The sequence below is a fragment of the Lichenostomus cassidix genome, chromosome 2, assembly GCF_008360975.1.
Source record: "Lichenostomus cassidix isolate B80296 chromosome 2, HeHo_3.0, whole genome shotgun sequence".
Taxonomy (NCBI): Eukaryota; Metazoa; Chordata; class Aves; order Passeriformes; family Meliphagidae; genus Lichenostomus; species Lichenostomus cassidix.
Window position 1 is genome coordinate 19,632,942 of NC_139482.1, and position 27,891 is coordinate 19,660,832.

At 38.2% G+C, this 27,891-nt stretch overlaps 1 protein-coding gene and 1 long non-coding RNA gene across 5 annotated transcripts in view; one reads left to right on the forward strand and one right to left on the reverse strand.

Moving 5' to 3' along the window:
* Window positions 1–1,070: 1,070 nt before the first annotated feature.
* SLC39A12 (solute carrier family 39 member 12) overlaps window positions 1,071–27,891 on the reverse strand; it is a 50,973-nt gene continuing 24,152 nt past the window's right edge. For 2 of the 4 annotated variants that reach the window (XM_085050585.1, XM_085050582.1), the window contains exons 8-15: window positions 25,292–25,463; window positions 21,909–22,081; window positions 20,392–20,544; window positions 19,068–19,178; window positions 16,760–16,823; window positions 13,033–13,191; window positions 11,461–11,648; window positions 1,071–7,076 (exon numbers count right to left, since the gene is read on the reverse strand). In XM_085050585.1, coding sequence (XP_084906711.1) covers window positions 6,948–7,076; window positions 11,461–11,648; window positions 13,033–13,191; window positions 16,760–16,823; window positions 19,068–19,178; window positions 20,392–20,544; window positions 21,909–22,081; window positions 25,292–25,463 — 1,149 coding nt within the window. In that variant the 3' untranslated portion in view covers window positions 1,071–6,947. Of the gene's footprint in view, window positions 7,077–7,865; window positions 8,134–11,460; window positions 11,649–13,032; window positions 13,192–16,759; window positions 16,824–19,067; window positions 19,179–20,391; window positions 20,545–21,908; window positions 22,082–25,291; window positions 25,464–27,891 lie in introns of all 4 variants that reach the window. The other 2 variants (XR_014849713.1, XM_085050583.1) reach the window with 2 other exon arrangements.
* On the forward strand, window positions 2,311–18,837 carry LOC146440908 (uncharacterized). Its single transcript, XR_014849714.1, has 4 exons — window positions 2,311–2,398; window positions 2,942–3,050; window positions 16,949–17,050; window positions 18,703–18,837. It is a non-coding gene; the product is annotated as an uncharacterized LOC146440908 (long non-coding RNA).

Here is a 27,891-nt window from a genome sequence, read left to right on the forward strand (position 1 = left end):
ATACTAAACCACCATACGTACATTGCCCACTTACAACTTTCTAAACTTGCTGATAATTATAGCTACCTGCTCCTGAGTCACTGTGCCATGCATACAGCTGACCTTAGGTTGTGTACGTAAATTCAATGCCCACCCCCTATGGAGCTGGGATGACAGTCAAAAAGTAGGTGTGCTCTTGCTCCAGAGCTCATACTATGCCTTTGCATGGGAATATGTAGATGGCTTTTGAAGTCCTGAAACTAGGACACACTGCCAGTTATCAGTGATAAAACCACCCAAGACCACCAAGACAACACCAACACACTTCAGGGTGGAATCAAAAGATTACTAACTTATGTTTATGCTCTGTACTCACAGCAGTGTCTCTCCAAAGACAGTTTTATTACTTGTACTGCTGTGTATATAATAATATCTCCTGTGTGCTTCTCAGTGAAATCTCCAACATCTCTTTCTGGAAAAAATAAACAGTTGCAACATGTGTTGGTTTTGCTTAGCCCAGAACATCAGCAAGGTATCTTTAGCCTCTAAGAGAAATTTAAACCCTTCAAAAGCTGTTGTGGTAGGCCTGAAGAGGTGTCTGAAGGGTTGGGAGAAGACACACTGCTGTGTTGGTTTGGCTTAGCCCAGCTTTTGCTGGTGTGTGGGGAGAGGCACAAAGATGCCTCCTGTGTGTCCTGCGTGAAAGCTCTGGAAGTTTCCATCAAGTCCAGCAGAGCCAATCTCTGATGGCTCTGAAGATGATGGACATGCTGCTGGCCAAGTGTAGGCTAATTAGAGGTGCTGGTTACGCCTCTGTGAAAACATATTTAAGAAGAAATCAAAACAATGTGAGCATGCACTTCTTTTTAGCAAGAGGACAAGAGGAAGAGGAGGTGAGAATCTGTGAGGGGAAAACAACATGGAGATGCCAAAGTCAGTGGAGAAGGTGGGGAGGAGGTGCTCCAGGCACCAAAAACCCTCTGCTAGCTGTGGTGAAGGCCATGGGGGGAGCAGGAGGTCCCCCTGCAGCCCATGGAGTCCAGGGGGTGCAGAGATCCACCCACAGCCCGTGGGGAAGTGCCCACGCCAGGGTGGGTGGATGCCTGGAGGAAACTGTGATCCAATGGGAGTCCCATATAGAAAGTTAGAGTTGCAAAGGCCTTGCAAGAGAGAGAAAGGCCTTGCCTTGCTCCTGAGATGGAAAGAGCCTGGCCTCAGCTTGGAGGTCTACACCCTATGGACAAGAACTAGTCTTACAGCAGATTCAGGCGAGCTGCTGCTTGTGAGATTGGACCCATGCCAAAGAAGTTTGAAGAGGTCTTTCTCCCGTGGCAGGGACGCAATGGCTAAATAGAGCAGTCCTATCCCTGAGCAGTGGAAGAAATTTCAGTGATGGACTGACCCAAAAGGAACCCCCTTACCCTGCCCCCACCCCATGCTATTGGTTAGAAGGAGGGAGGGGGGTGAGCGGAGAAACAGCGTCTTAAGACAGAGGGGGGTGAGTGGAGAAATGGTGATTGTAGCAGAAGAAATTTTGGTGATGGATTGACTAAGAAGAACCCCCACACCCTGCCCCCCCTGAGCTGTTGGTTAGAAGGAGAGAGGAGGGTGAGCAGAGAAAGAGTGTCTTAAGAGCTTATTTTTACTTCTCATTTACCTCCTCTGACTCTGTTTGGAGTTAGGTTAGCAATAAATCACTTTGCAACTTTAAGTTTTCATTCTGTTTTCCCCTTTTCTCAGTGCATCCTCCCACAGGTTCTTTATCTCAACTTATGAGCCCTGTGTGTGTGTGTGAGTTTTCTTTCCTCTATTCTGTACAGCTGTGGCAGGGGAGAGCAAAGAGAGCAGATGTCGTGTCTGGCATTTGGCCAAGGTCAAACCCCAACACAACACAAAAACCTGGCTTTCTCATCAGAAGAGATAAACAGCTGCAATACAAAAACTTGTCCAAAACCATCAGTATGGGTGGTGGAGAAAAACAGGTAAGAGCCCATATCATATGGATCATGGGATTTGCATGGCAGGTGGAAGGATAAATGCTGGAAAGTCCTTGCCAGAAAAGCTAAAAAGAGTTGCCCTGGTGGCCTCCCTGCAGCATGAGAGACCATGGAGAACAATTTGGTGTGATCTTAAATGAAGACTGGAATATGTCATAAGAATTGACTAGTCTATTTCCCCATGCATATATCTTGTCACCTCTCTTGGATAGGCCAAATTAGGTCCTGCTGGCCCCTGGGAAAAGAAGGAGGGAGGATTCCCCAGCCAGCAACAGTGGAACAAAGTGATGTCACATATAGACACATCTATAGCACTGCATTAGAGTTGATCAGTGTTATCTTGGGCCAATATGAAAATGGTTGCTAGGCATATTTCGGTTGCCAGGTAATCCTGTTTTTAGCACTCTCTGGCAATATCCAAGGTGAGACCCTGGTGAGGAGAGCTGCCACGTGGGGCTCTGTTTGGGTGTCCTGCAGCTGTAAGGTGGAGATGGACCACCCTGGAATCTCTGGGATCACCCTGACTGCTGGGGTTCTGGGGACTATTGTGGTGAGGGAGCCCACATTCCCGGGTGTATCGCTCAGGCCACTCTCACCATAGTTTTCACCTCCAAAGCCAAGGCATGAACCATCTGAGAATGTGCCCTGCAGTGAGCTGCTGCAGGGTGAGAGAAACAGCTGCAAAGCCTTGGATCCTCCCGCTGCAAGCACTGAAGCTTGGCACTGACTTCAGTGTCTCCAGGCGCCTGGGCAGGGGCTCCCGTTGAGCCTGGTCCTGTTATCAGGGACATAAAAGGAAAGAGGCACTTCTTACATTCCCCTACGTGACCCAGAGCAACAGCTCCCTGCGTGGATTTTTTGTTCTTTTGGGGAGAAGGGAATGTAGGTGGGTCTAGTAAAATAAATTGCAGGACTTTCTGTTTTGATTAAAGCCATTGTGTAACTACTGCTTGTATCTTCTGTAGTCACATTCCTACAGCTACATTCACAATAGAAGACAGCTTATTTTTAAAATGAGAGGAAGGCTTGACAAAACGTTACAGTAAAGGAAAAAAAGCGAAGAACATTGATAAGGTATCAACCCTAATCCATATATCAGGCAGATATAAACCTGGTTTTCGTTTCTAGCTGCAGGCTTAGAACTGTTACAATGATAATTTGATTTCTCAAGTGCAATGGTAGGGGGATAGAAAAACAATCCAAGTATGAATGTGTTTTCTCATATGAAAAAGGTATTTTTCTGTCTCTGGAGAAATGCCATATTAATGTTTGAAGCATGAAATACAGTAAAGGAATAGATGGCAGTATTTAAAACATACAGAGGAGCTCCAGAAACTTCTGAGGGCATTAGTATTACTGACTGCAAAGACAGTACTATTTATCTTAGGAGTCACTGGGTAATGCGTAACATATACAGAAAAGAGAGGTACAAGGTCAGCTCTCATACTTAGGAGTGCTGGTAGTTTGGAATTGGAAGTATTTTTTATGAGGCCCTCTGCCATTTAACTTCCAAGAAAAAAATACTGTAGCAAAAAAATTCTTTAAACCTTTCCTTTTCTCTTTAATTTTCTGTGTGGGAAAGCAAGATCTTTTCTATACTTTTCCTCTTAAGAGTGCCTGAAAACTAAGAATAGATGAAAGGGAGAAACACTAAGCAGCTTCATCCAGAAAAATTCCTGTATCTATAGATCCATGTATTTAAAGTTTCAAAGGAACATTATGATTATCTAGTTAGAGCTGCCTGACTGGCTGTAAAACCTCACCAAGTAATCTCTCCACCAAGCACATAACATCTGTTTGAGTAATCACATACCTCTTACAGAGAAACCGAGTCCTGATTTAAGGGCTGCAAGTGATGAAGTTCTGCAGTCCTTACTCAGGATTTGACTCAGTGAAAACACTGGCATATTATGCTCTCTGTCTGTTAGGTTTGAAGGAGCAGAAAGATGTACCTGGCTTTAAAAATGGGTCTGTTTCAAATCTCTATGAACAAACTCTACAGAATTTAAAACAAGCTAAAAGAGAATGCATCATAAGAATACTTGTGCACAGTCTTCTCTTTTGTAAGGACACAAAACCAAATTCTATTATGTTTTTTGGAATTTTTGGAGAGCATTGACTAAACAGATGAATTCCACAAGTGAATCTCTTTGGTTTAAAGCCTATTTGCTTTTCTATTTCAGTGATCTATAGGAACAGTTTCCAGCTCTCTGTAAGGTTAGAAGTCTTGTTTTACCTGTGGTAATACTCCACCTTCATTATCTTTTTTTAAGACATTAATGTAAAGAGATTTACAGCAGAGGCACTAACCTTAAATACAGAGGTAAGTTCTCTCATAAGTGCCACAGGAATTTGAACTTTCATATGCTGATGAGACTTCAGGGGCTCGGATTTGGCACCAGGGCAAAATGGTCAAAGAACTATTCACTTAATGACAAACACCACAAAAGCCTAAGAGCTCTGTGGCACATATAAAGATTAACAGGCATTCTGACCAACATATCTGTGGCTGTGGTGGAAGCTGTATAAATACCTTTGGTTATTAAAAGTGATCAAGATATCTGATAAACATATACAGCAAAAGATGGCATTTTCTTAACAGATGTGGATAAAATATGTTCACAGATCATGTCAGGATGGGAACCTATGCTCATATAAGACTTTAAGGTACACACTGCCAGAAATTACTTGGCTTCATTCAGACACATTACTAAATAGTAGACAAATATTTCAGAATATAATAACATTACCAAAACATAATCATATTCATAATCTTGTTTTCCATGATAGCAAACACTAGGCATACATAAGCATTCAAACTGTGGCAACTCTTCTCTTTGAAATAATGAATGTTTCCAATATTCATTTGCACCATCTGATGCAAGAATAGATTTTGCTTACATCCAGTGATGCCCTGCTATTGCTTGAATTGACTGTCACAGCTGAAGGTCATGAAGTGACTCGGTGCCAATACAAACAGATGAAGTACTGAGAAACCACTTTTAGAAATGTTACCTTAAGAAAAGCAAACACAAACTCCTGAAAAAAATGTAAACTTTGAAGCATTAATCATGGCTTCTCAACTCATCTTTCAATGTTACATCAACAGAAAAAGCAATCATAATATTTGCACACCTAAATAAAAGAAGCTAGGATTTTACTTTGGGCCTTAAAAAGAGGTCAGTTCATTCCCCTGTCAGCTAGAGACTTCCTGTGTTACCTTGGATAAATTGTTTGGGACAAGGTTTCTGAAGGCATGTAAATGTCTAGGTTTGTCTACATTTGCATTGGGATATTTGCTACAGATTCTCTTAATTAACAGGCATGAAAATGAATGTACATCTACTTTAAAATTTATCTCTAAGTAGTTTTTTCCCTGTGGGTTACTCTGCAGTTGACTAAGGGTTCACAAGCCCTTGAACCTGGGCAATCATAAATAGTGAATTTCAATATTTTTTTCACTTTGTACTTTGGTAAGTTAGAAAGGTGCCCATGAAGCTTTTGAGAACTAACAGGTCTGACAGTCTGCTCTAGGAGAGTAGATTCTGTTCCCCTCTGTAACGTCAGAATAATTGTACCTTCACTAGGAGCTCTCAAATAAACACAGGACACATTGGGAGACAGTCATGTTGTGTCATAATGTAGTGATATTTCAAGACTGGGTTTAGACAAGGAAAAGAAAATTTTCAGTTGCTGCTAATGTTCTGTAACTTGGTCTCCCTATTTCCATAGCTCATGGGAGGAGGAAGAAAGAACATAATTCAGTTCTCATACAAAAGTATAAATAAGGTAGGGGAGAAGTCCTTGCACCAGAAATTGAGAGCATGTAAATAGCTGAAATCACACAGCTGAATGTTGCTCAATACCTCCTGGAAGCTGCTCAACACATAAGAATCTGGGCGGAATTTGTATATTTGTTGCAGACCTGGTTCTGCAACACTAAATTAAATTAATCATCTCAATTTATGCAGAATTACCTTGAAATCCAGAGGACTAATTACACAAAAATCACTCAGGATGGGAGGAGTTGCAGTGAGACCACATGCACTCTAGACAATTGAAAAAGCTCTTTCCGCAATGCACATCACATATCTATGATTAAGCTAATTGCTGACAGGAAGGCAAGTGTTTATTGAATGTGATGTCTCAGAAGCAACATTTGGCTCAAGAAATCAAGAAATTTGAGGAGCCTGGATGGGATATCAGGGAAAAACAATTTAAACATACTGCTTATAATCCTTCATAAGCACTTGCTATAGGCAACCACCAGAGCTGAGACAATTTAAAAGTGGTTAGTCCAGTGCTTTGACTCTCACAGATTCCATTACACATACGAGAAACTGTATTACAGTCAGAAAAGAGTATTCTCAAATTTCTATGTCATAAGCTTCAACATTTACTTGTCAATTTTTCCCTGTCACAGTGGACCAGTAAGATGAAACTGCTGAGAATCTTTATCTTGACAAAGTAGATTGTGCAGGCTTTATGAGGTTGCTTTATGCCATTTAGCAGTTTACCTTTGCTATGCTTTTTAAATTTAAAGAAATACATTAATTCTTTGTACTAAAAGGCAAAAAAACATTCCTTATTCAAAATATTCAATTACGGTTAGTCCACTTTAATTATTGCATATAAAAGTGTTTTATTCTTTTCTTCAATGAGACTGGCAGAGATCACTTAGAGCAGTCAACTAGAACAGTCTCAATAAAAACTAATTAAAAGCTCCTGTGAGTTTGAGCATGGGATCTGGTAAACTCAGTAACAAATAAAACATTACTCTAAACATTCATGTTTACAAAAAAAAAAAATTACAAAATCTGAACAATAAGTTAATAAAGTAAAATAGTTATCTACTGTTCAGATATAAAATCCCAGCAACCTGATTTACATATCACTATAGCAGACATGACAAAATTGTGAATAATGCTATCCACTGTCATAAGTGGTACTTCGAGATTTCCAACAGAAAACTTATATTTTAATTTTCTGTTCAAATACAGCCAAAAGTAAGAGGCAAAACCAGCCTAATAGTAATCCAAGGTTCTGTAGGAGAAACATCAACCAGGGTCGCCGTGTCTGAATATGAGTCATTTCAGGAAGCTAAAAAAAGAATAAGACACCAGAATGAGAGCCAGATACATTCATCTGTGGGAAAAAAAGTTATGGGAAAACAAGGCAAACTTCATTAAAAAAAAAAAAAAGCAACTCTCAGAATGCTGAGCTTCTGACTATAGTTATTAATGTGTAGCATTTTCTCCACATTTTGACAAAAATTATCTTGACTGTGAAATGTTTAATCAAATTCTACTCACTTTGGTTATTTTACTAGCACTGACAAGAATTAGAAATGAGATTCTGAAATCTGTTAACTTCTCAATAGTCTGTAGTAATTTTATACAGCTGTCTGCAAGGAAATGCTTATTTAGTAAAATTAGTGATTTCCTTTTGTGGGAATAAACTAGTTGGAGTATTTTTTGCTTCAGTACTATAAATAGGGTCAATCATACTTTTTCTGAAATAACTGGCAACACTCCTATTTACTTGGGCTTTAGTAAATGTACAAGTAGAAAACAGGATTTTTAAAATATGCTTGAAAAAAGTCATGTTTAGTATCTTTCTCTGTGAGTTTTAAATCAAGTAATGGAGCAACACTTGTTTTTAATCATAATAACAGCTACTGGAATTGACCTTTCATTCCACTTGGTGTCTTTTATCAAAGGTTTAAACTGAATAGATGTCTAAACAGAGTTTGTGAAAAGGATGCCTTGGGCTCAGATTCTCTTAATATTTTTGCTCTGTGCATTACAGACACCAGGGAAAACACTAATGACTGCTAATACTGTCACAGCAGCTCTGGAAATAAATATAGAGCAATGGTCTGGTGCTGACCTTTGGTTTTGGTTGGGTGTTTTTTTCTGTACTTGAATAAAACTACTGAGTTCCTCTGCTCTTTGGAGCCTCTTCACAGTAGCTGTAACAGCAGCAGCCACTGGGAGACAGTGGAGTGGTGCTGACCAAAGAGGGTGACAGAGTGTTTGCTATGCTGGTCCTTCCCTCTCTCTGGGGCTGCTTCTCCTGCATTCTTCTTTCTCTGGAAGTTGGCATGGGACCAAAACAAAACTGTACTGAAAAATCTGCCTCCACTTTAAAGTTTCACCTGAAAATAACAGGGAAATCCAAACGCCTTGGATCTTCATTACAACCAGACAGTGGTTTAAATTAAGGTACAGTAACTTATGTAGTTATATTTGATCTGTGTTTAAAGATAATCACAAACTTTAAATCTAAATCAAGTGTAAACACCTGAAAGTTCTGATGTAAATCAAAATCTGAACTGGCAGTATTAAATGCTCAGACCACAGAGGTTTTTTTGTGTATATAAGTAAAAACTGTTAATTAAGACCTAGCCTGAACCCAGAGTTCCGGTCTAGACCTTTAGTTTTTCTTATTTATTTTTATAATCAGTCTGTTTTGTCCTCCTCCCCAGTGCCTGACTGAACAAGCTCTCCAAACAGCCGACTTTTTCTCCTCCCACTGCAAAATCTAGTATTTTCATTGCTGTCAGCGGCAATTTATTTATTTCTGTCAGTGACAATTTACGAGTTACACACAGGCACAGCAGGCTCCTAAGAGTTTGCAAAAGGAATTCTTAGCAAGTAGTACCCTTCCCATGTCCAGTGCTGATGTCTGCTCCCTCCATCTAACCTTCATGCACATTATCAACACAAAAACCATTTCTATAGCCACACCTAGTGTGACATCCCTGCTTTTCTGTTAAAATAAAAGCTATCACCCTATCAGCTATGGTTACCCAGCTCTCTCTGAACAACAAAGTGTGTGGTATAGCAGGGAGAATCTTGTTGTTTAAGAAACATAAGCCTATCCAACTGGCAGATGCAAACCGCTTCACAAATGAAGGGAACATAGCACCACATCGAAGCTGTTGGAAGCTATCACAATTTCTAATGCTTTAGTCTCTTGAGGGCAAAGGAGGTACTGCTAATCAAGAGACTGTTCTATTCCATTCCAGCTCATGTTATCATGAGTGCACAAGAGATAAGAAATAGGAAGCAGCATGCTGAAAGAAGGCACCAGAGCCTCTCAGGCATGTGCTGGCTGAAAGAGATTTCTGCCAAGCTGGGCACATGTGGCATGGCCGCTGCACTGCAACAGCCCAGAAAATCACTTTAAAAACTACTCCCTTACCTTCAAAATTGAAGTGATTTTTAAAATTAGGCAGAGTAAACATCAGTTTTGCATAATTCCTTGGTGAAAAATGATGGATATAAGTGATTTTATCTTTTGTCCTCTACTCAATTTCTGAAATTATTAGCCTACCCAGCTTGCTAATGGAGCTACAATGCCATTTGTAGAAATAAAAAAACCTTTAATTAACCACAGAAGTAGTTTTGTGCTACTTTGACTGTGGTGGCAGTCTCACAGTGCTGTTCTGTCAACAAACCTCCACTCACACCCCTCAATGTTCCTCAGTGCAGAAACCAGTGAGGCTGTTCAGTTTTATTTAACTGCTGCTCTGACAAGCACATGAATATGTGAAAGCCCATAAAACAAGTACTGAAAATTACAGTCATGCTTTGTGTACTATTGACTGTTTGTACACCATTGGCAGGAACGCTGATGATCACTGTAGATGAGAGTGCAGCAGAGAATAGAACCTATTTCCATGCAGAGAGTTGATGAATACATAAAGAATGGCTCATTTTCTCTTGAGATGTACTATATAAACATACAAAACTTTTCAGGTCTATAGATGCCTGCACTGCTACATAAATAATTTTTAAAATAAATAATCCCTGTTATATTTGACACTGACGAACAAGTGAGCCACCCAATGGCAGTTCTTTTGACAAAATGCTGAGAAAGGCTGATTAGAGCCCTATTAATAAAAGGGATTGAGAGAAATAAGGACCTCCCTCTCTCCCTCCCTTCTTTCTCCCCTGCACATCAAGACCGAGATTATGATGACAAGCTGAGAACAAGGGAAAACATGTCTCTGTTTTTGCCTGGGACTATCTCTTGAGATTTACAGCTGGCACATTGCTTTGAAGACTCAGGGAAAAACATGGTATTGTTCCAAAAGCTTGTGGATCCCTGATGGATGCCAATCCTACACGGTAGGAAAAATATGTCTACATCAATCCTAGCCCCATTAGCAAAACCATGACTACACAGCTGGTAGGCAGCCTCACTTCCAAATTTCTCCATCAGAAAAAGCTGCAACTTGGTACTAAGTGTTCTTGTCTGTTATTTACCACCTCAGTCAGGACGGTTGACGCATCCACAATTCTTCAGCAGTTCCCTCTTAAGCCCTTAGGTGCATTTTATGTTCATTTTACTTTACTTAACAATAGCAAACATAGAGTAAAATACTACCAAGGTCTAAGATCAATTAGTGTAAGTGCAATTTAAAATAGGTTCTAATATTGGAATGGCATATCAGGTTTAAAGTATGATGGCTGAACCTGGTAAATAGTATTTCAGGCATGAAAGGGTGGTAAGGAACACAAGAGAGAGAGACAAGCTCAGGAAAAAAACAAAGTAATAATTTATGGAGAGCCTTTTTCTTTTTTCCCTCTCGATCTACTCACTCGAAATCTTCCATCTTTGCAGAGGAGCTTGCAGGAAACTTTAAATCAACACATGATTGTTAAAGAGCCATGTCACAAAGCTGGGCAGGCATTTAAGTTCTGCATTGCTACAAGTGTAACTGTTATCCATCTCTTCAATAAATTATGTGGCCTCAGGCATCTGCATGAGCTATGATTCTTCCACATTTTTGCTCAGTCCTTAGACCTTCCTCCTACCCCCACCTCCTATCTTCACATTCTGTATTTGTGTAGACAGATCATTGCTATTGAACTGGGAGTATGAAAACTATTGGGCAAATATTAAAAAGTTGAGGTAATCTGAAGGCTTTTTAGTTGCTTAAGAGCTCATTGAAACCTCCCTAGGATAGAAAGGAAGTGTTCAGGACAAGCATCTTACATTTTCGTCCAGAAACAGCAAATTTGCATTGAAACAATGGGTGAAAAATATATAAAGAAAACAGCAGTAAAAATAAAAAGTAACTAATTTTTTCAAGATCTTAAAAATCCCTGAAGGTTCAAATATTTAAGTTTTACTATGTAACTAAAAATACATTATTGAAAAGTCTTTAAAAGATTTTTTAAAAAGGACTCTGAAAGTCCATTATGCCTTTCTCATATATTAGCCTCTTAATGGCCTTTATTTTGCCTTTTCATTATAATAGCATATTTTTCATTATAATAGCATGAGAGTGACACAAAACAAAAACAGGTTACTGGTCTAAGCACTGTACACACACAGGGCAGACAACAAGCTCTTTCCAACAAGCCTATGAACTTTTTTTTCTCTCCTAGTTCATCCACCTGCCTCTGTCTGACATACATCTGTGATGTGGCTATGCTATAAGGATAATATAACAATAGGCTGAAGTTCTCACCATTTCTGCTAAAGATAAATACAGGAACATTCCAGCTGTAACAGTAAAGATCCAGTTTTGAATGGATGGGTCAGTTGATAGAGAAAGGCCAATATAAAGTCCTAAGAATGCTGTTAGTGCACTTATAAAATTCATCATAATTGCAATCTTCGTGGGGAGCCCTGTACTTAGCAGCACAGCAAAATCTCCTGCATAGAGAAAAAGACAGAACATGTATTATTTAGCTGATAAATGTATTTTTAAGGTTCTTAGTAATCAATAATGAAGGACAATATTTAAGATATGCACAAAGAAAATAAATTATGGAGGGCTGCCTTTAGAATTCTGTAGAATTACTTATAAACTTGTCCTGTGTGAAATGAAAACCTCAAAACAACAAAAAAAGTCATATTGACTTGTACTTGTTTAGCTGTTCCTAAAGATAGCATACAGTATTGAGGAGTGGCTTTCTCTTAGTTCTCTATGTTCCGTGACATTTCCAACTTGGATACATGCAAAAGTGAAGTCACATGTTTTCCCAGAGTTTCTAAATCTTTCTGCACTGGGAACTTGCCAGTTCAAACCATGTGGGTATTTTTGCAGCACAGTCTTTGAGTGTTTTACAGGTGCTGCAAGTCAGAGTAATCTATGGCAATCTGATCCCAGTTTTAATTCCACTGATTTCAGACCAAATCAGTTGGAGTAAGTTGTACATCAGAATCCCATCACACATTTCTTTCTAAAATAAAAGATTTCATAACAGACCCACAGCAGAAGATTTGAAAAACTTTGCTCCATGAGTGTAAAAATGCCACTTTGACATTGGGGCACTACTGCCCCAGACTTAAGTAGGTGTCTTTGGAGGTAATTGTCAGTATTTCAATTTTCTTTGCCATGCAAACAAGAGTTACCAGTTTTAAAGCAGTCAACCCATTCCACCTTTTTGTTTGGGGATGTTTTCTACATAACATATGAAATCTTCAGTCATTTGATGATAGAAACGAGAACCTGCAATTCTCATTTCAAACTTCCCAATTTATAAACATTCATTAACACAATGTCAGGAACAGCTTCAGCCATGCTGGAAGTATTACCACAAAAAGTCAATCAAGGGCAATATTTAACAGAACAATCTTCCTTGTCCTGTCCACTAGTAAAATAGGCCATACACCTTCTATTATCCTATTGCTCTTTATTAGCAGCAGGAATGAGGGTAGCAAGAGGAAATCTTGGTTAAATAGCTCTGCTGTGTATTGAAACTCTTGCATAGCCCGTGGTGTCAGGCACGGCCATTATACACATGTGGGTCTTGCTTACAGTTTAGTGTGTTTTGTGTCTGTGCAGAATAACAGGTCACTCCTGACCTGATGTCATTTACATTTGGAGAAGGTGAGATGGAAAGGCATCTAGTTATGAGTGTAGAAGCCTCCTCTGGTTTTCATGAAGGGCAAAGACAGTATCAGTCTCACCCAGTAATGTTATAGTTCATGAGGCCTTAAGTAAGAATTCCACAAATGTCATACAGGAAAGAACTTTTTGAGAAACCTAGAAATGCAAAGCCAATCAGGAAAAATATGCACGTATAATTCTTACCCATTTCATGAGGAATTTCGTGGCATAAAATAGCAACAGTCGTTGTCACACCTGTTTCTGTGGAGGATGAGAATGCTGCTCCTATTACCAAGCCATCAGCAAAGTTGTGAAGACTGTCACCCACCAGAACCATTATTGCTAACAAGCTGATTTTCTTACCTCAGAAAAGAAAAACAAACAAATAGAGAAAAAGCCCAGTTTTAACCTAAACAGATATTGCTATTTTTATTTTATTACAAATGACTTGGGGTTTTTTGGTGACTTTGCATACAACAAAGTCATAACCATCAGAGAGAAATAGTGTTTATCTCCTTACACTTCCTTCAATATATTTGAAACAAAAAAGTATGTTCCAGAACAATTCAGAAATGCAAATACCAGGAAGTAACTTCCTCATTCTTACTAGGTCAACTGTTAGACAAAAAATTAGGTTTGAGTCTCATGATGCATCCTAAGGGTTTCTATTAATTTTCTTTATTTGATGAAATTCACACAAGTTTTCCTAGATGTTATTTGGAGTTCTTCAACCATTTCTCACAGAATTGCACAGCTATAGTGAAGATAAATATGTGGTCTCATGCAGCTGATTGTTTTAATACTGTAAAGCTTGCTACTATGGAGTAATATTTGCAGGGTATTTTTTTTAATGCAATTGTATTACAGTGAAAGATAGAAATTAAAGACAAGCCTTATAGTACAGGGTTACAGCATGCTCATTTCCAACATTTGTTCCAATCAATTAATGGCTGTTATGTTCATAGTACTCTTATCTGGAGCACCACTCATGGGTGTAGATGGCTGTTTGTGGCTCCCATACTGCTCTGTGACCTTGTTTTAGTGTGGAACAGCGTGCTGGGTGTTCATGGCATCATGTCACCTGACATGAGTGGAAAGGTGCAACTAGTGATGCAAGTACTGAAATCAAGCTAGGGAATTAGGGACAGGGTCTCTGCCCAGCCTTTGACAGAGACAGCTGGGTGGAATGCTGAGCAGATTCACAGGGAGGGAGCTTATCTCTTCGAGAAGCAACAAGGCTCCATACAGGTTCAATGTCTAAACACACAATGGGTTGCTCTATCCTATACCTTTTATCCACAATCTTACAAGCAGGACTGCCTAATGTCTGTCAAGAAACTCATCCAGCTTCCCTCTACACAGAATGGACAGAACACTTTGAAAAGGGTTCGTTTCATGCCTGAAGGAGCAGGGTCATGATCTGGGTCCTAAATATGTACTTTTCTGACTATTGGTAACACCATATAGACATAATATGACAGACTAAGGAGCAAATGTGAAGCTGCACAGATCTGTCTGAATACAGTTATTACAAGGTTTCGCTCCAGTAATGTTTCTCAGAGATGACCATTTTATAGTGATGGGGGAGATGTTTTTCTTACAGAAACTGGCTGGAACTGAAGTCTTCAGACTATTATAAAAAATACACAGAGCACATAAAAGCCTAACAACCGTATTCAGAAAATCCTCCCTGGTTGCCTGGGAGCTCTGTGGGTTCAGAAAAATTGGCAGGCTTGTTAGATTTTGCTGCCAGTTTACAGAGCTGGATGTGGATGTCCCCAGTTTGCACAGTTCTTTCTAAACACTATGGGCAGTTTATAATCAATAGTGCAGAGCATGAATTATATAGAAATGATAGATTGCTGTGTTACATTAAGTTTGTGATTTGTAATAAGCACTGGCAAGGATGAAGTCATGGCCTGCCCTGAGGTCTTATTGGTCTGTTTCATTCTGATTGTTGGAGAAGATACACCATGATTACTGGAACTCACTCCAGTGTGTTGTCTGTAATATAACACAGGAATCACATTAACATTATGGAGCAATTACAGATATAAGCTTTGTGAGCTTACTTGGCAGAAAGTTAAGAAGATGCATATATAAACAAATCTGAATGTTTATTTTACTTTACTTTCAGTCTATTTTAAAGCAACTTTGTTACTAGCAATTATTTCTCTGCATTATATTCCAACATGAACTATTAACTATTAGCTTATTACCTTAACTACTTCTACAAAGCCTCTTCATCTCCAACAATCCTACTTTTTTTTCTCTGCTTAAATAGGGGATCAGAACTCACAGCAAATTCTGTTCTATAATTTTCATAAAACTAATGGGTACAGGACCTCAACCCTATATTACACTTTTTTTAAGCCTAGACTAAGAGTTTAAAGCAAGCATTCATCCATAAATAGATATTTTGCCAATGTTTCCATGACTAACACAGAAAAAATATTTTTAGTAAATGTAAAGTGTCACCAAATATACCAAATAGAAAATGCTACTGTTTGGTCTTCTCTGATATTGATAGAACAAATATGGATAAATGAGGAGAGGCCAGTGAGACATCTTTTTCTTTATAAAGCTTCTTGCTTTCTAAGTTACTCCCTGACTATCTAAGGCGATTGACTCCTTTTGCAGTCCTGCTTGACATGCATTTACAGTCAAGCTTTGCAGTTCTGGAGTTGTCAGGCTTCTCTCTTAGACCTGCAGATTCCATTCAGTCTCAGGGAAGAAACACCTAGCTCCGTATCAAGGGACCCAGGCATGTTTATACACTTAGTTATTTAAAAGAACTGTACAAACTTTTGTAATTACGCATTCCCAAAAAAACCTCAAAATAACCTCCCCCCTTCCCTACTAAGGTTTCACTTATGGAGGTAAGACTGAGGTATGAGAAAAAATTGAACCAAACAAAGAAGGTTACTGAGAAACTCTACCAAATTCAGTCACTTGGAACAAACATTGAGATCACTGGAAATTTGCTTGCGCTTAGCAGGTAATGATGATTGAACTGAAGAGAGATATCTAGAGATGAACTAGGTAGTCATGCTCAAATTGGAACATGATTGTGTACTACTGTGGAGGTGAGAGTGAAGAAATGAAATTCCAGATTTCTAATGCCTCAGAAATAGAAATGAAGTCCACAGGAACAGACGAGGACATTAGAAACCTAGAAGAAGATAATGACATAATTAAATAAATCAAACTGATGACCTGAGATGACAAAATAAAGGGGAGTTAATTATAGTAAATAAACTGATTTCAATTAAAATATTATTCCCTCATTTGAATGACTACACTTCTACTGAATTCACTAAGGTCACAAAGTACAGTTAAAGGCAAAATTTGGTTTATACTCTATTTTACTATTTTTACTAAGCAGCCAAAAACCACGGAAGACAGGAGTTATCTGAAGTTCTCAGAAACAAACAGATTATACTAAAACTGAGAGCCATCATGAGGCTGTAATTCCATACTTGTCATAACTCATTACTGGTTTAAAGAGTCTATTCCTTTACTGTGTAAGAGAAGAAGGAAGCAGAATTGTATTGGTATAGTGAGCCAACAAAACTAATCTTTCACCACCTTCAGAAATAAAAGCTCGAGCTAATTTTAAAATAAAAATATGTTTTGTATTAATTTTTGACTATTTCCCTTTAAGAAAAGGCTTTAGAAAAATAGATTGCAACAGTGAGACAGCAAACATTAAAGCAAGGACAGTGTAAGATTAATGAACCTCACAATTACAGTGTTGGCAGCTGAGAAGGTCTTTAAGCAGAGATTAAATTATGTAGCCAGGCGCCGTCGGATGTGGTGATGTAGCACACAGCAAACACAGAGCAAAGCTAAACACAGCTGCACACTTTCAATTCCATCTTAGGTCTGAAAGATTTTTCTGTCTTGTCTAGTCTTTTTTTTTGATACTAACTTCTTTTGCTGATCACCTTGCTCTCTGGAGGAACTTCAGCAGGTTCAGAATCTTCCGGGCTTCTCTAGTTAAAAGCAAAGATAATGGATCAGTTTTAAGGGGCTCTTCCAGCTGCTGCCATAAATACAGGAAAATATCAACTAAGCTCAGACTATTTGAATTAATGCTAGTCAATTGGTATTTGCACAGATATCATTAGAATAATTTACTGGCCACCACAGTGTGATTGGTACTGCAGAAACACATAAAAAAGAAATCTGCCTCGCCCAGAGAGAGTTAAGTCTTATTCAGGTAAGAGGAAAGACATTCATAAGCATTGTTGTAGCCCAAGAAAACCACACTTCTGCTTGGATACACAAAAAGTGAGCCAAATACAAGACTAAAATTGCATGTTTTGATTTCGTCATGACTGGATGACTGTAGTTTCCTGGAGAATGTGTCCATAGGATTTCCAAGGAAAAATATGTAGAGTCTCTTTGCCACTCATGTTTTTCGAAGTTTTGCTGTGAAAACACAGGACTAAAAGAGATAATCAGCAGTAGGTTTTACTACCTTTCAAAATATAGGGGCTTCTCTTCAGGACGGTGCAGCCTTTAGAGTTTTGTGTCTTGACTTTTAGCAAGGGCTTTAACTCGGCACCAGGGAGCACTGGCTGGCCACAGCAGCACTTGAGTACACCCCATAGCAAGGAGTGAAATTTACCCTTATGTCAAGTGAAGGAAGAGACAGTGTCCTCTTCCTTATTCTAGAGACTTAAGTTGATGCATCAGCCCTAACGTTTAATTATTAGATATTGCAACTGTTGGGAGAGAAAGGAGAACGTGAGTAATCTTTCACTCCCCCTACCTCCCTAGGGCCTTGCTTTCTGATTGGAGCAATTATTAGAAATTCATGTGAGGGAGACAGAAGCCAAAAAAATTGTTTACTTGACACTAGAAAGACTGAATTTTAATTGCTGGGGTTTCTTTTCCCCCCAAAAAAGTGTGTTAAACTTATTACGGCAGCCAGTGGAGTCAACAACAGCACAAGAGCGCTGTGTTAGGGATAGCAGTCACCACTCCAAGAACTGTACCAGAGATGTGCACTGGCTACAAAATAGGATATGTTTATTGGCTGGTATTTGCTTGCTTGTGATGAAGGATATGTGCTGTAGAAGCATGAGGAGAGAAGGAAAAATAATTGTTTTTCATACTCTACATTTTGAAGGAAAAATAAATGTCTCTAATTCCCATGATTGCAGCCAGTCATATTCCAGTAATTGTTCCACTTCTATAATATTTATTCGCATGCCACTTCTTTGAACTCTGAGTCAAAACTGCAAGACTAATTACTGACCTGAAGGATTTATGAGTTTTTCTTAGTCAACCATTGTTTGTCTTAGTATAACTCACATGATTTTGAAAAATTGGCTGCTCTTGTACAAACCAGCTCAGCCAGGCTAATTCAAGTGATCTATATAGAACTTTGGGGGAATCTTGCAGCTGAGGGGAATGACACGATCATTCATTATCATAAACAGAAAGCTATGAAATGTCTCACAAATTAGTAAACGTGCTTCACTCCCCTGTTTGCTCTGTTTTCAACTGATAGTTTCCCAACTGTGTTTTAAAGATTAGCGGTGACTCATGAGGCTCTTGCGCATCACAACTACACTAATAAAATGGAGCTCACCTATGCATCTAGATACAGGACATAAACTGAGGAGATTTTTTGAAAAAAAAAAGAGAAAAGAGGTTAAAAGTTATGACTCAGTTTAGTTTGCAAAATTGTATCTGTCTGGATTCTATCCACAGACCAGTATAAAAGTGTGGAACTTCTTATAGGTAAGCACCATTCCCAGATATCCAGAGTATTTATGTTACTCTCCAAATCTGTGTAAAAGTGCCCAGGAACAGTCAAGGATTTAATCTGTTCACTAATTATACACTTAACTCTCAGTGCAGAAAATCCTGAAGCTTTTCCCATGGGAGAGTCTGCCTTTACATATGACCAATGTTTAAAAAGAAGGGAGGAGGATAATCTTCAAGAATTTTATCAACAAAATGTAGTACAGGAAGTGTATTGTTACATCAATCTGATACACACTTAAGAAGAGTTATTGTAAAATATCTCTTCTTGAAATCTCCATAAAAGCTCATTATAATCTTCAAAATCTAGAGATTCTTGACAATCATGTCAAGTAATAAACAACAAATCAATAATGACTGAAAAATAATACTGATTTATTACATTATTTCCGTTAATTTCTTTTGAGGAACAGAGAAAGAAGAATATAAATTCAGGGAAGTATGTCATATTGGTAACCTACCAACTGTATGGTTGAAGTAGATTTGCCTCTGCCTGAATGTTCATTTAATTCAGACTCCACTGGAAGATCATGGGAATGTCCCCAGTGCCCATTAACTAAAGAAAGGCCCTGCTGAATGAAGATGCTTTGCAATTAGTTCTGAAACCCAATGAACACAGGTGCAGCATTTCTCAGTCTTTTGTGAAAATTTAGCATTTTTTAGAATTACTTTTTTCCAAACAAAATCTATTGAAAAAGATCACTGGCTGGCATCAACATTTTTAATGCTTATTTTGTCAAAAACCCCTGAAAAGTGAATCAGATAAATCAGTAACAAGCACAACGGTTTTATAAAACTTAATTAATTTTAAAAATCAAATTAAAATTTGAAGCTGAAATAGATATAAAAATTAACTCTGAGAATTTATCTAGTTGTCAGTAGAAAAAGTTTAAAGATTTGTGGGATGATGATAAAACCCTTCTCTCAAATAAGTAACAAAAAGGACTCCTTTTTACTAAGCAAATAAAATATTACCATCATCACAATATTCTCATTGTGTTAATCTCACATTATATTCTCATGGCTGACTCAAAGGCAGTGGGCCTGGGGACTCATTGCTGCATATCTAAATCAGACCAGTCTTCACACACTCTGTAGAACAGAACCAGCAAATGTTTAGCCTTCTTAAGTGACATTAAGATTGTCTCTCATGCTGAGAAACTTAATGACCCATCACATTTTGTGTTACATTATATCCTTGTGCATAATCACATTTTCAGGCTCCAGCCGCACTCAAATAAATTTATAGAATTACTGTCAGTTGCAGTGAGCAAGGAGACATTATTAATATAAGATTGGGTCCTACTGACTGTAACACATACTAAGTTTTCAAATCGTTGAGATGGGGATCAAAAACAATTTGGAAATTTTAAGATATCATCCTTGAAAATACCTTATGCTTGTGTCTATCTTTGTATTGCATCTTTCTCCTCTTCCAACAGAGCCTGGACCAAACGACTGTCATTGCTGTTTCAAACGGATACACACTTTTCACCTGCCCACTGTGAGTCAGGAACACAGCCTTACACAACACGTTCAATTAACTGTTCCCTTCTTGAGTTATAAATACATGGAACACACTCATGAAGCAAGCACAATCCACAGAGCAATGCAAAATAGAAACTGAAGGTCACTGTGGTAGGAGCAGTTTGGAAAGCAATTATCAATGCTTCATTTAACTCGCAGAAATGATAATTAATTTCCATAATCATGTTAACATTCCATGCACTGCAAAATCTCAAAATACAAGAGATTTTTTAAATGGTGAATTGTACAAAGCATTACCTGGTCACGTGGTGTTACCAAAAGAAAGAAACACTTTTCTATCAGAAAAAATCCGTGAATTCCTCCAATTATTCCCAAAAGTTTCCAAATATATTCTTTTCCCTCATAGAAATGTTCTATGTCTTGTGCTTCATGTTTATGTAAACCAAGAGTCTAAAATAAAAGAAGGTAAAGTTAAAAAATTTAAATGGCAATGTTTTAATTTTTGCTAGAGCAAGCCATAATGCATTTATAAAATTTATTCTCATAATCTTATTTTCCTAGTTCTTTCAAAGTTAAATTGTGTTTTAAAATAATCAGCTGATGAAATTAATTATTAGGAGCCTCTGATACACTTCCTTATCTCTCAGTGGTAAATCTAACAGTATTTTTTAGGAACAGTTTTATGAAGTGGCCCTTTATGTATATATGAGATATATTTTGTTTGCAATATATTGATGTTAAAATTTTGTAAAAATTACTTGCATCATCTTAATGTGTAAACTTCATATTGAAAATAGATAAGGAGCTACTGGAGAGGGTCCAGCAGAGGCTACAAAGATATTTAGGGGACTGGAAAATTTCTCTTATGAGGAGAGACTGTGGGAGCTGAACTTGTTCAGCCTAAAGAAGAGAAGATTGAGAGGGAATTTCATTAATGCATATTCATATCTCAAAGGTGGGTGCCAAGAGTACTCCTTTGCTCTGCAAGTAGGGGCTTTAAAGGCTACTTGATACATCACTTTAAAATGGTGAAGGAGAATACTTTCACACTTAAAAGGTGTTGCTGAAAGAAATGCATTTGTCTGACATTCAGTGAGAATTCTCTTCCTTAAACCACTCTCACAGTTTTGCTTCTAGAGATGAGCCATTGAGTATGATGAAAATTTTGACCAGAATCTTAAGCAAAGCTGTGAAGCTCTGTTTCTATGACCACTAGAAGTCTACTCATGACATCTGTGTCACATCAGAGGAGATTCTGTCAAAAATATATGAATAAACAATAGAAAATTTTGTTCTGTTTTGCATGTTATCCAGTTCTTCAGATTTATTTTATGAATTTTGGAAAAGATCATGGCACCCATTTTATTAGAGTTCTAGGATCAGGATTAATTAGGCTGATACCACCTGGGTCTCTGGAACAATGTGTGGAGGGGACTGTGGATGCCTCGTACAACCTTTCAACAATTTCCCATAAAATATGTTACAGAATCTGCCTCATGAAAGAAATTAACACCCATCTAGATTTGCCTTGCACAGGACTTGTGTGGTTTCTAAATTTTTTTTTTGAAAATAGGATCCTAATTTTCTTTGAATTCCTCATTCATGTATTTCTACTTCTGACTATTTGTAATCTCTCTCTGAACTACAGCATGCAAATGCAATTGGAGTGCTGGGGGGGATTTCATGGAAAGCTTTACTTATAAACTGATGAGATTATCCAGGTTTAAGTGAAACTTTTCTCTGTGTTTGTGTATGTGTGCACACACACACATATATCTCAACATTTTAAAAGCACTGAGGTATCTATTATTTACCTGAGGAATAAGATGAAGCAATGCATCTCCAGAAAGGGTTCCAACAGCCAAACCAACAAACAGCTGTAAAATGAGTGTATAGATTTCTTGACAGGAGTTAAATAAAATGAGAGTTGTACCAAACATAGATCCAATAGTAATAAGTAAAACAGCAACAGTGCTGTAACCATATTCTGTAGAGGAAAACAAATGAAACAAAACAAGGGCACCTTTAATCATCCAGTATTTGTATTTGTGTCTGAGTATTTGTTTTGTATTTATAATTGTTTTTGAAGGTATGTTTTAATACCTCTATATGCAAGCACACAGGAGAAGTGATTCATTGTGCCACTGTCTGATTTCAGCTGGGATTGAGTTAATTTTCCTCGTATCTGGTACAGTGCAGTGTTTTGGATTCAGTATGAGAATAATGTTGATAACTCAGTGATGTTTTGGTTGTTGCTAAGCTCTGCTTACTCTGAGTCAAGGACTTTTCAGTGTCTCATGCTCTGAAAGTGAGGAGCTGCACAAGAAGCTGGGGAAGGGTGGGAACACATCTGGGACAGCTGACCAAACTAACCAAAGGAATATTCCACACCACAGAACATCATGCCCAGTACATAAACTGGGGGAGTTGGCCAGGAGGGGCTGATTGCTGCTCAGGGGTGAGCTGGGCATCAGTCAGCATGTGGGGAGAAATTATATTGTGCATCACTTGTTTCTCTTGGGTTTTATTTCTCTCTCCTTTTTTTTTTTTTTTTTGTATTTTTTCTTTCCATTACAAGTAGTAGTAGCATGAATAGTACATTTTACTTTATCTCAATTACTTAACTGATCATAGCTCAAGCAATGGGTTTTACCTTTGTCCAATTCTCCTTCTCAGCCCCTGTGGGGGGAGGCAGTGGGGGAGTGTGTGAGTGGCTGCTTGGAACTTAGCTGCTGTCTGGGATTAAACCACAACAGCCACAGAGATTTTTCTAGCCATGTGTGATACAGATGACAGAATTAGAAGCCCAGAAAACAGTAATTTTTTCAGGCTTTACATGTAATAGTCTGGTACTTCCAAATTTCAGACCTTAAGAGCTAAACAGACGGTGGCTATGCAAATTAGAGACACCCAGAGCAGCACAGTGAATACTGCTCTACATTTGCTTCCTCTCTTAACAGATTTATGCTTGAGATTCTATGTTCTTACATGCCACACCTGTGTATCTTTACAGTCAACATCACATTTTTAACCAAATCATTTTCTGTAAACAAACCAAGGCCTAAAACCTCAAATGAATGTAGGGATCTAATTAAGGTTCTAGGCATAAACATTTTGGTCCAAATTATATTTACAAATCTGCTGTGGAAATCCATCCCTTCAGTTAGTATACCAGGACCATCAACCTATTTTTCCCAGATTACTGGGATGTTTTTAAATGTTACTCTTATAACTCTTCAGAGTTACACACTGCTCATATTTCCAACCTTTTGCACAACATAAATCCTGATTAATCTGTATGGAAGTCTTATGATGGGAGGTGAAACACTGATAAGAAACACACATAAAGGAATGAATGCCAAAATATTCAAAACTGTCACGTAATGTTTCAATCTTTAATAGCACGGCAGGTGCTCAGCACTTCACAAAATCAGACAGGTAATTTAACAGACTACACATCCAAATACAAGAGTATAATAGATATATGTGGAAGGGCAGGCCTTGGTGACTTAGCCAAAACAGCACAGCCTGTCAGTAAAACAGAACTGAGAATAAAACTAATGAGCCTGTGCTCAAGTCACTAGGTCACACATAGGTCAAACATGGAGTCATTTATCTGTATCAAGACAGCAGAAGGGTCCCCGTGGTCATGGAAACCTTCCTTTGTCAAAAAGCACAGGGAAAGGGCTGCAGAAAGGGCTCTTATTAATTCCATTCTGCACTTGAATAGTTCAGTTTTTCTCATCTCTCACCTTTATGAGATCACTAAAATGTCATTGATTGGGCTGATGGCTTTAGACTTGGAAGAATCCCACTTAACAGTGAATTTTTCATGAACCATGTATATGACCTGGGTAAGTTCCTTTCTTTTCTTTCTTTGTCCCTTGATTCCAGATCTGAAAAACGGTCATATCTGTGTAGCACAGGAAAGATCAAAGCAGTAAAGACTGCAAGGTGTTCACATAATGAGAAGAGAGGTAACATGAGAAAGAAGGACTGCTGCTTATTGAAGACCCATAATGATTCTTCCTATTCTGTATGTCTCTTTCTCCTATAACAACTCTTGGGATATCCATGAGTGTTCTCCTATGCCTTTTAATTCTGGGATATCCACGACTCTCCTTTTATGCTTTTTAATTCATGTGCTGTTCCATGAGGATCATCGGGCAGCAGGATATGGGGAAAACTTACTAGCTCCAAAAAGACCTAGTCATCTAAAGCTGGCCATGTAGATATTAGGGTAAAGCTATTGAAGATATTGACTTGTAGCCTTAAAAGTGCTGCTCTAGATGCAGGCAATTAGGGTTAGATGCCCATTCCTTTGTGGTCATTCCTGACTCTCAAATCCCCCACCAAAATTAATGTCTTCTGTATTACACCAGGACACCTTGATTTGTGACCGCTTCCCAGATATCACTGGCTTAAAGTAGGAAAAAAAACCCAGAAAACACCTTAGAAAGCCCTTATGTCAGATCATATTCAGTTTTGGTGTTTTTTAATTAAGTGGACTAAGGATTGATTACAGGAGAAGTGGAATCCACAGATCACAGATGGGGCAGAAATCACTGGAAGCAGAGGCATGTGGGGGCTACAATTGCAAATGGAAACAACCTAATTAATTCAGTTCTTATTCCAGCTCTACTACACGAATCCTGCTGCCCTGTTTCTGTTTTTCTGGATGTTTTTCTTACCGCAGTAATATCCTCAAAGCTTCTCTTCCATAAAATACCACAAGCTGGAACACCAGTAGCATTCATGCAGAACTTACCTATACCAACCATTTGCCCCATCACAGTATAAAATGCCAGCTAATTTAACCGTGAAGCTATATGTAAGAGCAATGCAATGATTCCAATATAAACCTGGTGGAAATTTCACAAAATAAGGACTTACTGCCCACCAATCCACCTGATGGCAATATCAAGCAGTCCTCTAACAAATGAAGAAAATACATCTAAAAACCTTACATATCAAAATAGAATTTCAAACACTATGACATTAAGACCATTGAATCTCCTCACTTCTCAATATAGTAGTATTATCTGGTATGTATGCTATGAAATTATAGCATGCATAAATTACAGAGTGCATAAATCTCATTATGTTTTAGTTGATTAATGAATGGAATGTATCCAGAAGTCCTTGAACCTCTTTATCTGAATTTAAATAATTATTTATTAATAAGAACATCACTCACTTTCCACAGTTGTTGGTGGAAGCTTTGTCTGCTTGAAGTCAGGAAGCTGACATGAACAACTCAAGAGTTGTTGAATGATAGCTGGACTGAGTTGCTTGAAGTGGTCCTTAGAAATGGTGGAAGAACTGTTTTTCAAAAATATCTTCACAAGTTCATTGGCAGAGAAACAAACCTTTGTAGAAAAGCATATACAGTTACCAAACATGTTGCATATACCTGCATTTAATGTTGAGGTTGAATATAGACTCTTAGAACAGCACAGGGCTGTCCAGCCTAGAAGAAACCTCTTATATATATACTCTTGCTTAAATTAGTTTAATTACTTCAATTACTTCATTTTTTTCCCCATTTAAACTTGGTACTATTATGTATTTCAGGAAAACCAGAATCTTTGTGATACAGCAGCACAGTTCCTATTGAAGCCACTTAACATCATAAAGATCTTACTAAATAACATCTCTCAATATTTTATTGTCATGTATGTTAAGAAAAATGTTTTAATGCTAATACAAACCATATTTTTAGCTATTCCTGTAAAACTGCTCTATTTGCAGTAATTGTACTATTAATATAAGACACTGCCTGCATCAAAGCAATACAGAGATTCATCCTTGTACTGGATCTTCAGTAAAATATGGAAATAAGTTTTAATTCTTTAAACGAGGGCATGTCAGCAAACTAGATGTTACATGGTCTAAATTTGGTCTAAAGATTGCTTAATAATTGTATTATTAGAGATACTTCAGAATTCCAACTACTTCTTGTTTAGAGCATCTCTTTGTCAAAAGAAGCAATTTTTCATGGGAGCATTTATATTTCAAAATTTTTTCATGAAGAATTGGTTTTTCATCTCCAGGATGAAACTACTAGTAAAAACATGAGCAGTTAGCATTAGAAAACTTCTAGCGGGAATTTCTGTAAACACTTTAAAAGCAAAAGAACTCCAGATCAAATATGTTATCTTACTTAAAAGAATAATCATTTCTTAATCTCACTTGATAAGCTATGATTCAATTAAAAAAAGAAAAAAATTTCTTTCCTTTAAATTGGTCTGCATCTGAGACTCAAGGGATTCCTAAATATTCTTTCTCTCATTACTGAAGCTCAAGCTTATTTTGAAAGAAAATTACTATTTAAATTAAAAAAAAAAAGTTAAGTATAATTACTTTTAAATAACCCAGTTAAAACCCAACACATTCCTGCCTTTGCTCATCCATTAGTGAATTAAGATATGCCTTGTGGTTCACTAAGAAACTGAATTAATTGAACACCGATATATTTTTTTCTGAAAAACCACATTTAAGCTTCAGGATAACAGGTGATCTTGTCACCTGGTCCGAGTGTGTTCTGTCTTCAAACCAAAGGAGAACATGAAGACAAGTCAGGAGTTACCACATTGGAAAAGACCTTAATTTTGTCTGTTCTAGGCAGTGGTTTTTACTCTGAAAGGAGGGAACACCAACATCTGGTACCAAGTTGGAAGACTAGCTTGTGGCTGGTTATGAGCAGAGTTGCTGACCAGTCAGAGCAGGGATGATGTTAACACCCTCACTCTGTTCCTGAGTGATGGAACAGAGCACCCCAGATGGCATTCCCAGGTCAAATCCAGCTGGGACCATGAGTCAATATGCTGACAGTCATGGCTGCTATTCGGAGGGACCTTGACAAGCCAAAGAAATGGGCTGACCAGACCTTCATGAAGATCAGCCAAGACAAACTCACTGTGCTTCACACAGAATAACCCATGCATCAATAAGGGCTAGAGGAAACTAGCCAGAAGGAAGGCAGGCTTGCAGAGAAAGCCGTTGGGGTGGTCCTGACAGGAACCTTGACCTTGAGCCACCAGTGAGCTCTTGTGGCAACGACCACTAACTGCACACGGGGCTGCATCAGCAGAGCGGAGCCAGCAGGCACCACAGAAAGAATTCTGGTCACCTCCCAGGACATGAGGCCACATCTGGACTGTGTCCAGCTTAATATCCAGCAGTTCAAGGCACTGGCAAATTGAGGGATGTCCAATGAAGGGCCACCAAGCTGGCTAGGGAACTGCAGAACATGATGTGCCAGCAGAGGCTGAGGCACCTGGGTTTGCTCCATTTGGGAAGAGTAGGGTTGGTGGGTATCTTAACTCTTTGGCTGTCTAAGGTGATTTATAGGAAAAAGACAACCAGAATCTTCTCAGAGGCGTATAGCAAAAGAATGAGAGGCGAAAGGTATGAGTTGCAGCAGCAAAAAATCCTATTAATATTATTATTACTATTATCAGGAATATAAAATGAAAAGCAAAATCTCATCTGTAAAAACAAACTGTCTACCCAGACATAAAAAATAGCTGTTAAGATCTATTTAGGAAATGTTTTTGTAAGATTTGGGGCATGACGACCTGCATCTTTTCCAGTTGCAAGCCCCAGCCTTTTAAACTTCTTAACTTAAGGAGGCAGAGAACTGTCTCCATTAGAAAAGCAACTCTGTGTGCACTCCTGGAGGATGATATTGGAGAAACAAGCAAATCAAATTTGTATATTTTCATGTGGAAAACTGGGATGGATGGATGGATGGATGGATGGATGGATGGATGGATGGATGGATGATTTGGATTT